This window comes from Ornithodoros turicata, chromosome 2, assembly GCF_037126465.1.
Source record: "Ornithodoros turicata isolate Travis chromosome 2, ASM3712646v1, whole genome shotgun sequence".
Taxonomy (NCBI): Eukaryota; Metazoa; Arthropoda; class Arachnida; order Ixodida; family Argasidae; genus Ornithodoros; species Ornithodoros turicata.
The window spans coordinates 130,306,388-130,317,407 of NC_088202.1; the positions used below are offsets into that span (position 1 = coordinate 130,306,388).

Here is an 11,020-nt window from a genome sequence, read left to right on the forward strand (position 1 = left end):
TGTCGTCGCTTCCGATAGTGTTCTAGAAGACTCTGATGATGAAAGCCTGGATGGGGCACCTGCTGTGACGGTAGAAAATGCGCGGGCGGCACTGAGATCGGCGCTGTTATTTTTCGAGCAACGGAACAATATTTCGCAAGTCAATGCCATACGCAAAGGTTTGGAAGAACTGTATGCGTGTATTAGAATGAAACAGATGACAATGGATAGTTTTCTGTGTAATGATCAATAAAGATGTCCTTTTAGGGTTACTCGGAATTTTCGTGTTTTACTTATCCGGTTCCCCCGCTATCCGGACATTTTCACAGGAAACGAAGCCGTCCGGATAAATGTGGGTCGACTGTATATCCCTGACCACCACAAATTGAAACCGAAAAAACGCTTTCGAGACGCGATGTTTGGGCTGCACATGCAGTGGTACGGTGAACAGAGGTGTTCAGCTCAACGCCAACAAAATTTCGATATTTAACCGGAATTTCACCGAACTGTAGGCCTCACACGAATGTTCAGAATTCGTTGGCAATCCACGACTGCCCTGACGATGCATGAAGCGTACCGTGGTTTTCCATCTGACTGGGGCGGACTTTAAAGTGGCAGCTGCACACAACTCTCTACTAGTTTCGGCTTCGTTTACTGAAAGTGTAGCAATGCATTCGCAGATGAGTGTACCTCGGAATTTTAGCGCGTCGTTTTGCAGCAGTTCTACTATACATGTTCATCACTGTTACTGCTACGTACAATTTCCAGCGCACATCCCGCAACAGCTTTGTAATAAGCTGCTATCATATTCGAGAAAAATCAAATATTCAAACTTTTATGAATATTCGAAAACTTTGAATATCAAATTTTCAAATATGAATTGAATATTGCAAATACAGTTGCCGCCCGATTTTTCGGACTCGGAGGGAATCGCACAAAACTCCGAATAATTGAGCTGTCCGAAAAAATGAATTTCGCTTAAATAAACCTTGCTAAGCCCTAGTAGGCTGGAAAAATTTGTGGATGCTTTCCTAACGCGCTTCCAGCTCTGCCTGATAACATCAGATTCTATTTCCCGAAGCGACATTTCGTCAATGTACACTGTCAGAGGCACCGCCGTCATCAAGTCCGCAAGTCGGCTTCACCTAACGCATGCGTGCTCTAGGTGAAGCTGCCATGGCCAAGTCCAGCGCACTAACGCTGTGCCCTCAAAGCTCTTCTGGCCATTTTAGACACTGTAATACATCGGTCCTCACTGTGAGGCGACTCATTATTTCAGTTCCCACATCGCCACCAGCAATGGGGTAAAGTATTGCTCCTGGTGATGGAACTCCTCACTCATCATCATCAAATAAAGTTACTTTTGTTGTTAGAAAAAGTGCTTTATATGTCCAGATACATACGAAAGTATCCAAAACTTTGTCAAGCAGAGAAAGTCTTGTTAATTCAAACTTTCGATAAGTCATACAGTAAAAAATCTGTGGTCCCTCGGGGTTTGAACTCGTGAGAGTCTACTGTAAATGTATGCAACGTGCTTTCCATTTTCTTTTTATTGTCTTTTCTTTGTTCAGTCCTTTGCCCCCTCTTCTCTTCCTTTAGAGTTCCAAGAACTGTGTGAACTTGTGTTCTGTACTTCTGTCTTCTTGTGCATCGTATGCAAGTGGCCTGTAACATGGAAACATTGTGCTACATTCCTCTGTAATGTTCAGTAATTTCTGCTGCTTCCTCAGCTTGAACCAACACACATAACCCATTTACACATGTGCCTACTTTCTAATCTGCATGTTCATACAGTTTAATTTGCACAATAAATCATGTAACTCTCAGTAATCCCCTCTTTCTTCCCAGAGCGTCTGTCTGTCAGTACAGGCAGTATGGCAGGCGTTGTGGCAGGTGCCGTGTTCATCATCATTACCCTGGCAGCTGTTGTAGCATTTTTGGTGGTGAGACACCGTCGTCTGCAACGAAGTTTTGTATCCTTTGCGAACACTCACTACGACACTCGCTCCGGAGCCACAACGTTCACCACCGCCTCTGAGGTGCACGAAATGGACGAAGAGGAGGAAGATGAACCAGTCATCCGCGGGTTCTCAGACGACGAACCTCTGGTCATTGCGTGATCCTAGATGCTGGTCTGAGTGAATCTCCAGTCTGCTATGGTAGAGCCCGCATTTGTAGTCTGCTCAGTGTGATCAGTGTGGAAGTCCTTGGAAGCCAGAAACTATAGCTCCTCTGTGCACAGTCACGGTGTCTGCTTAGTGCCTTGTCGTACCACGTGTGGGCCGGTGAACTGGCCGGTGTCATACCACTGCTCTGTCTTCTAGGTGTTCAAAGGGGCATGTCTAGAATTTCTCGCACTGCAGATATGCACAATGTTTGCTACTTAAATTTTTCAAATATTCTCAAAGTGGTGGTAGAAAGTGATGCAACACCCATTTTTAAGCTTGTGGCTTAAACACTGGTTGGGCAGTCTTAGAAATACATTTCCATCTTAAGCCGGAACAGTAGGGGTAGATAACAGTAGATAAACAGGAAGGGGTGGAACAGGTAGTGATATCCATCTCTTCTTGTTCATTCATCCGGTCATTCGGTCTTCTCTGACATGGTGGGCAATGTGTGTCGCTGACTAGCCTATGTATTGCTCTTCACGAAAGGCTCGTTTACTTTTGGTTTTTGCTGCACGGTGGTATTACTTTTGCATTGTCTTATTACCAGTGTCACATGATCAGTGTAATGTGAGCAGCCAGTGTTAAGCTTTCATTGAGCCGCTTGGAATATAATCCCATCTTGCACTGCTTGAGGAGCTTTGAAGAGGAGCAAAGTATTTTTACTTGACAATCGATTTTGTAAGGACAGGTAAAAGGGAGAACAGACAGCTGTAGGCTTCCAGGAGCCTCTGTACTGATTACACAGAACTCCCGAGTGAGCCCCCGCTTATGCAGATGAGCATACACACACATTTATGCCTCGTAGGCACAGCCACTCGTACACAGACTTCATTTAGCTCAGTCGTGCACAGAAGGAAGTATTCCTATTACCTGCAACCATTAAATGGTGCACTGTTAAAATGCATGCACTTACATATTGCTCATGTACGTTGGATGTTATCACAACGCTCCTACGTTAGTACCCTAGGGATAAGGACCTTAATAGCTGTAGGTAATTTGAGGTTTGCATTTGTGCTCGTATCTGTTTTACTGTTGAATATGATGTTCGACACCAAAGAGTAAGCACTGCTGTTGTGGGGCACTGATGATTTATATTTCGAACTGAAGATCTTGTTATTGCTTTTATATTTTATGTCATTGTAGTATTCTAGATACCCTCTACATTGTGTCTTTCTATTGCCAATTCTTTATGCAACCCTGCAAGCATCACAGAAAGGCTGAGTTTTGCATCTCATCTGTGGGTGGTGATGCAATGTGTTAGCATGAGAGACAAGGACTAAATGCATTTTTCGGTAAGATCCCTCGTGCATGGTAGGACAACTTCCTTGGAATAATACAGTGCCTACTAGACATCTCTCTTCAACACTGTTTAATGAAATACGAGGATACTAGTTAGCAAATTATCTGCGTAGTGAAAAATAATTGCTGCGCGACTGCTCATCAACACCTTGGAGTGTATTGCATTTGTCTCGCGTTGTGACAGCTGAAGTTCCACTTTAGTTCTCACACGTCTTGAGGGTTAGTGATCCATTTTCTCCCTTCCATTCATTTTTAAAGAATGGTCCTTGTGGACTTGATCTGCTTATCATTATGTGTTCCATTATCTGTAAAACGTCACTGTAAGATGCTACTGGTAAGATGTGCAGCATAATCATGTAAGGATCTGATCTTGAGATCTGGAAACCTGTTGCTTTATAAACTTTCTCTCCTTTGTTATGCCGAGATAACCTTAAATTGAGGATGCTGTTGCAACCGTTTTTTTGGAAAATCGGTATGTTTCTTTTAGATCGAATATATTGGTCAATACATCGTAAGATGGGCTGTCTGCATGTCCTAGTTACAGCTCCTGTACTTTTGGTGTTACTTTTTAATGTTTGTTATGTTACTTTTGTGCAATAGCCAAAAATTTTCTTTCTTTAAACAGGGAAAATATACAGTTTTAGCCTTCTGAGTGAACAAAATTTGTTTCTCAGCAAAGCTATATAAAAGAATTCAGAAGGGTATTGCCTCAGCACTTGATGTCCGTTAGGGCTATTTGTGTGTGCAGATGTGCAAGTTTAAGTGTCTAGTGGAGAGTACAAAGTACAGTATAGCTTTATTCATATACCCTTTATTTGCATTGCAATGTGTCAGTCTGTTGCTCATGATGTTCTGTGAAAGTTGTTTCGTGGTAGTATCCATTCTGCGAGTCAACATATTAAATGGCTATATTGCTATTTTTATAATTTCTTTTGTATGTTGTGACCATGTATAGCTAATGAAAGTCTGATCCTAAAGTGTTCCCCCGCTCCTGAGTCACTTTTGCGTTTAACATAGGATGTGCTGTGAATCCTAGGTGTGACTGGATCTACAAGCAAGCATTCCTGTCAGATGGTCGCAGTGTTCTCATGATATGTGTTCAGTGAAAACTGTTATAATTTTCTTTGAAGTGGTAAATAGCATATAAATGACACAGCCACCCCACTATTGGAAAGGAAAAATCGGCGTTTTGTACTAAATTACTATACTGTAAAAAGTCATCAGGCGACCTCTCTATTACTAAATGCATTTCATGCATGGTTTTTTTCCCGATAATCTTGTCCATATTTGGCCATATTTCCTCTCGGTTGTAGTGCTTTTTCGCATTTTTTTGTTAATGATGCTTTTTACCACTTTGCTGGGTTAGTGCAGTGTTAGGTAGGTCAGGTCTTGCTTGGCTTGCTTATTTTCAAGATCATTCATTTTAGTCTTGAGTGGTTTTCTTTGAGGAAAAAGAATCTGTGATACCTATTGTGTCTGCAAATTCTAACAGAGGAAAACATTGCATTTTAATGAATGCATGCCATGTATGTACAACATTTGTGGAGTACAGTGGGTTTTAATAAAAGATATCCACATAAAGTGAGGATTTCTCTTTGTATTTCAACGAAGCACCATGTCCTCCACATGCTGCTAGTTTCACTGTGCACCAATGATGATGCACCTGACCAGTGACCCTTACATGTTTCTATTTTATATGACTGTCCTTGCATGAGGATTGGCAGTGCACGGTGTTGGTGTCAACAGGGGTGGGGGCAATTAAGTACCCCTCCTGAGACCGCCTGAAAGGGAGCCAGAAAGACACCTTTCGGGCAGAAACCCTAGTAGCACATATTGTGGCCTCGATGTTGCAGCAATGTTGCGAATGTTGTCCAATGTAGGGCCACATTTATCAACACCTCATTCACCTTCATCAACAGTTCCTGCAACATTGTCAAAAGTGGACCAACATTACTTGCCATTCAGCAATGTTCATGCAACATGGCAGAGCAACGTTTGAGAAACGTTGCGGCCGAACGTTCCGGCAGCATTGTCAGTGGACCAACGTTACTGCAACGTTCATGCAGCATGGCAGAGCAACGTTGGAGGAACATTGCGGCCCTACGTTTCCTAAACTTTGTTTAATGACTTTCCAGAAACATAACACTGCTAGCACTCTCACCACCACTGTAACGCTCTTACCAACAGAGGAAACCTAAGAAGCCGCTTTAGGACCTTAAGGGAAAAATCTGAGCTGGTATCCCAAGTGGATCCACTTGAAAAACAAGTGGAACAAGGTGCCATTAGAGTCACCAAATAGGGAGCAGAGTAGCGATACTGAGCCACGTCCGCGAGCGAGCCCCCCATCTTGTGTCCGGCGCGGCTGCGTCGCCTAATAATGGGACGCCGCGTGACACGATCGGCCCAATCGCGGACACCGAACGGCGGCTCCGGCGCGGAAAACGAATGCGATATGCTGTACCCCTATTTAATCTTGGGGTGATTCTAAAAGTGATTGAAAAAGTGATTCTAGATGTCATTAAAGGAGCAGTCTAGAGGCCCACAACTTTGTTTCTGTTTTTGGTCAGTATGGAATGTTAGGCGGCCGAAAACAGTTTTCCCACAATTAGCGCAACCGTAGCGAAATTGGGATGCCTGCAATAGCTCCCCGAACCTCCCGTGCGCGAAACACCCTCCTTCGCCTTCACGATAGGCACGTGATGAGCGCCACCACGCGCGTCACTATGTGACGCAAGTGGTAAGGACGCTCCTCATTGGACCTCGGATCACATGATCGAGGTGAGCAACATCGCGCAGGCCGGAGCGTCTGCTACCGCTTCGGAGACGCCATGCGTTCTCCGGCTACGTGATGTCCGAAACGGAGGGTTTTGAAGGCTGTCCACGACACAACCACGATTTTTTGGGACCGCAGACACCACGGGAAGAACGTGTGGTGCAGCCCAACTGCGCTTTTACAGCGAAAACCCCGTGCTTCCCGACAGTGTGCAGCCTGTCCGACCGTTTTCACCGCGCAGTTGATTCAGTGGCGAACAGGTGGCGCCACAATACCACCGCCATCGCATGCTTTCTGCTACTGTGAATTCTGAGATTGCACAGAAGCCACGGATATATTATTCTTGCGATCGTAATCTTATTTTCTCAGGCTGCATATATGCGTTGTTTTTTTCTTTAGAAAACGTGATATAAATCATATAAAGAATAGAAGTCTACAAGAAACAGCTCGCAATGTTCGTAGCACACGGTTTTTCCTACGAACGAATGAGGGGCGCTCTACCACCAACGTCACAGTAGAGTGGGTGTGGTCTGCAGTTGGAGCGCTCCGGCCTGTCACCGCGGGAGCGATTTTCCAAATCAATTGCGCCGTGGTGAAACAACTTTGGACAGAAATATTTTGTGGGAATGCTTTTCACATACTGCTTTACAAGATGACAGCAGTTTTTGACCAAGTTAGATACCACTTTAATGCTCCTTTAAAGTAGCACAGAAGTCATTTTTAACGACCTGTTTTCTTCCTATAAAACTGTTAAGCAGGCCAGTAAGATGCACCATGCGAAGTAATTCGCACCACAGGGTCCTAATTATCGCAGCAACAGACCTCTCCCTGTTTGTAAACAAATGACGTTATAGTGTTCGATAGCGCCACCGGTTTGGTAGAGTTGAACTATGCTCGAAGCTATGGGGCCAACAAGATCGCGCCCGAAAGCCACGGTCTTGAGGGGATTACGATGGTCCCTGAAAGGACCTTCGGTCCTACTTTTCTTTCAATAGGAGGCAGCGAACAAGTGCTCATTCGTGGAAACCAGCTCTCCCCTTCCGATCTGTTTCGGTTTCGGTGTGTCTACCAACGTCATGATGACGTTTCTCGGGTAGAGGTTTATTGAATTTAAAATACGCCGCAAAAACGACCGTGGGCAACGGCGGTGGAGAGCAGTATCAGCCTGTGATCTGCCTGGGACCTCGCGCTGACGCTACAAGGATCACGCTCGCTGATTGGTCCAGAGAAATGTTGTCTGCTACTCCGCTGTCGTCTGCTGAGCCGGCGAACCAGAACGAGTACTATTGCATGGACCCATATTATGAACATCGCAGAGTATCAGTTCTTGGACTGTAAAGTAGGTGACAAAAATAGCACGATTGCTGTAATGACTGTAAAGTACAGGGTGTGTGCAGAAAAACGTGACCCGCATTTTTACATGTAACTCGTTGTCTACTTAGCCGAGGAACTTCCGGTGGCGCACGACGGCGTATTTATGCGTGCGAAAGCTATAAAAAAATCCTGGAAGCCATACTCAGTGTAAAAAAATAAACAGAGCGCGAAAACATGCGCTTCCATGTATTAGAATAGGGCGGTCATGACAGTGCATGGTAGTGCATTTCGGTCCCAGGAGAGTTATGTGCAGGCACCGCTAGGGGTACTGCCGATGAGCATCCATGTGGGACATCGTTTCGATTTATGCACCGATAGCTCCCCTAGCGGTACTTGAACACAACTCTCCTACGTCCACCATGTTGCCCTTTTACATACACCCTGTTGTCCACCATGTTGCCCTATTTTGATGCACGGAAGCCGACGTTTTCGTTGTTCCCTTTATTTTTTAAGCTGAGTATGGCTTCCACAATTTTTCTGCAGATTTCGCACGCATAAATGCGCCATCGTGCGCTACCGGAAGTTCGTTAGTTAGGTAGGCAACAAGCTAATGCGAGTCACGTTTTTCTGCACACACCCTGTATGCGTGTGGGACAGGAATCAAATGACCCAATGTGCTACAGCTGCCTGTGCTGTTAGCAAAGGACATCGAGCACGAGTGGCGCGATGAAGTTGAGGAATGCAGAAGGGAACGTACATACTGGTTCATAGCCATACATCAATCTTACATAGTTATATATAGCGCTGGCCAACCTCCATCCGTGGTCCACGGCCGTTTTTGTGTGAGGAAGAAGAAGCGGAAGAAGATGGTGCAGAGCAAGAGGAATGTCTGTATTTCCTCAGCCGAGCATTTTTACCTTACGTGTAAATCTACTCCCAATTTGATTTTTTTTTTCTGCCGAGCGTTCGTTGCTGAGGAAACACTTGCACGTACTGAGGGATGTCTACTTTTATGAAGAACCTTGGCCTTTAAGAACGATATTACAAAATGTTTAGGAGCTGTCTCTGTCAAATCTGAGACCCTGACGGGATGCAGGTCATCTTCAAAGGAAACGCCGTGCTGCTGAGAGAGCTGGCGCTGTTCTTGTCAGGCGCGATATCATTACACTATGGGCCTGTTGCTCTGGGCCAGGTGGCGCGAGTGAGCAGCAACATCAGCGCCCCAAATCATGCAACACTCCCCAGTTTAGCAGACGACGCGGCACTTTCAAGTAGAGGTGTGCGCCGTGAGCATTTTTTCCGGCGGCGGCGTCAGCGGCGCCACGCCGATACTGTCTTATCGGCGTGGGCCCCGTAGGCTGTCAATATGTGTTCTCGGACGGGGATGCTCGGACGCCTCAGGGCGGGGGGGGGGGGGGGGGGGGGCGGGGGCGGGGGCATGCGGGGGCATGCGGGGGCAGGGGGGGCATATTCATAGATACCGAGACGATGACAGTATTTATTGCACCTTGCGCCAAACAAGTACATCAGCACTGTATAAGCGCGTATTAAGAAAGAAAACCAGAACACGCAAAGGAATATTAGGAGAACGCACTTCAGAAAGGTCTTCACCCACGCACTTCGACAGGGCACGCTAAGGGCCGGTTTCGCTGGAGAAAACAACATAACTAGACAGTCTGGACGATGAGCCACCCCTTAAATGGTAACCACACGTAACAGTTATAGCGAGTGCCGAACGTTCACAGGACGACAACGCGTAGGAGCTTGTTCCAGTGATCCATTGGCTCGTTTTGAGAAATCATAGTAGATATATGTAAATAATATGCAAACGTAAGCCTTACGTTTGTATATTTACATATATCTACTATAACTGAAAGCGATATGACATAAGGCGCACCAATAACGTAGTTTTCTTTTTTTTTTTTTGCAGAGGCTGTAGTTATCACGAAGAAATACTGTAAGGCCCTTTAATTTCGCAGCCCTAAATTTTCGCGAATCAGCAGGGATATATTCGCAACCACTAAATTTCGCGCGCTCCTCGAGTTCATCCTTCTCTGTTTTGAAATTTTTGGCGTGCCCTTAAAGTTCGCGAATTTTCCCGACTCGCGAAATTCGCGAAAATTAACGGCTCGCGAAATAAAAGGGTTTTACAGTATAAGCTTGTCCAGAGCGAGTGGGTTGAGGCTGGCATGTTTCGCGCGCATTATAAGCCGCGCGATCTCGCGATTGAAAACACCATCTGACGGGGTGCTTGTCGCCGGCACACACAAAACGCACTACTTGCTACGCACTTTTCGAGCGCAGAAAGATCGACAGGCAATCCACGTGAGAGGACCACGTGCTTTGTAGCGATCGAGCTGATTGGTGTACGTGCTAATCTGTTGGCCAGATAGATCGCTTTCCAACCCACATAACGCGAACGTCTCGTCATTTCTGCGCTCGGAAATTGCGTACTTCTGGTTTCGGCGCATTTGCATAGCGACATTCAGCGTCAGATATTTCAGCACACGTGCGCGTTTAAGGATTTCTTAAACACGGAATTGCTTTCAACGAGGATTATCTTCCGTCCTGCCATCTCGCTTTTGCGCTAAATCCCCCAATTAAAGACTTAAAGAATTTTAGGTAAATGAGGATGTTGTAGTTAATACTTTCTTCGAGATAATCTTCGTCTGACCAACTCGGAAACGGCATCCATTTTGTTCCGGTAGTTTTCTTTTCTCTCATTTTTTTAACGAAAATTTTGTAACAAATAAAAAAAAAACACACCCTGTATATGGATAATGACTAGTGCTATGGTGTTAGTGGATGACTGGCAAACAACCTGCAGGAATTGAATGACAAGTTTCCCTGGGGTTGTGCCTCCAGGGTGGACTGTGAAACGAAACTGTGAAGCATAAACAGTATATCAGTGATTAAATTCTTTCTGCTAAAAACACCACAAATGAAGCCTGGGACCTACGATGCAAGAAAAACAAACGAAAAGACTAGATGCATGAGAGTTTTTTTTTTTTTTATGGAAAACGGATCAAAATGGACACATTCAACAACCGTGCCGATTTTTCAACATCGGCGGCGGCGGCGGCGGCGCGCCGACAGTTTTGGGACGGTGGCGGCGGCGAGGTCCAGACCTCCGGCGGCGGCGCTTCGGCGCGGCGGCGCACACCTCTACTTTCAAGTATACGGTTTCGAGTTGTTCGCGCCTTTCAAGAAGCACCGCTTTTTCTGTTGATTTCCTGCAGGTTTTGTAGCTTCCTTGGCACCATACCGTTTGACACACCATGCAAAACCCGCTGATGGAACTCCTTACTGTTGCCTTACTGTTGCCTTACTGTTGCCTTACTGTTGCCTTACTGTTGTGATCCGCGGCCGTTTGGGCCCGAAATGGCGCTGTGCAAATTTCACTGCAACAGCCCTATAGCCTCGTTTACATGAACCCGAGAGGAGCAGGTCGAGTTGACTAGCTGGCTGAGTCGAACCCGACCCAACG

General features: G+C 45.7%; 1 protein-coding gene across 1 annotated transcript in view; it reads left to right on the forward strand.

Annotated features, from left to right (window-relative positions):
* Positions 1 to 5,026, forward strand: part of LOC135386137 (sortilin-related receptor-like) — a 70,162-nt gene extending 65,136 nt beyond the window's left edge. The window contains exon 38 of the mRNA XM_064615898.1: positions 1,828 to 5,026. Within this exon, the coding sequence (XP_064471968.1) occupies positions 1,828 to 2,099 (272 nt within the window). The 3' untranslated portion in view covers positions 2,100 to 5,026. The remainder of the gene's footprint in view (positions 1 to 1,827) is intronic.
* The last annotated feature ends 5,994 nt before the right edge of the window (positions 5,027 to 11,020 follow it).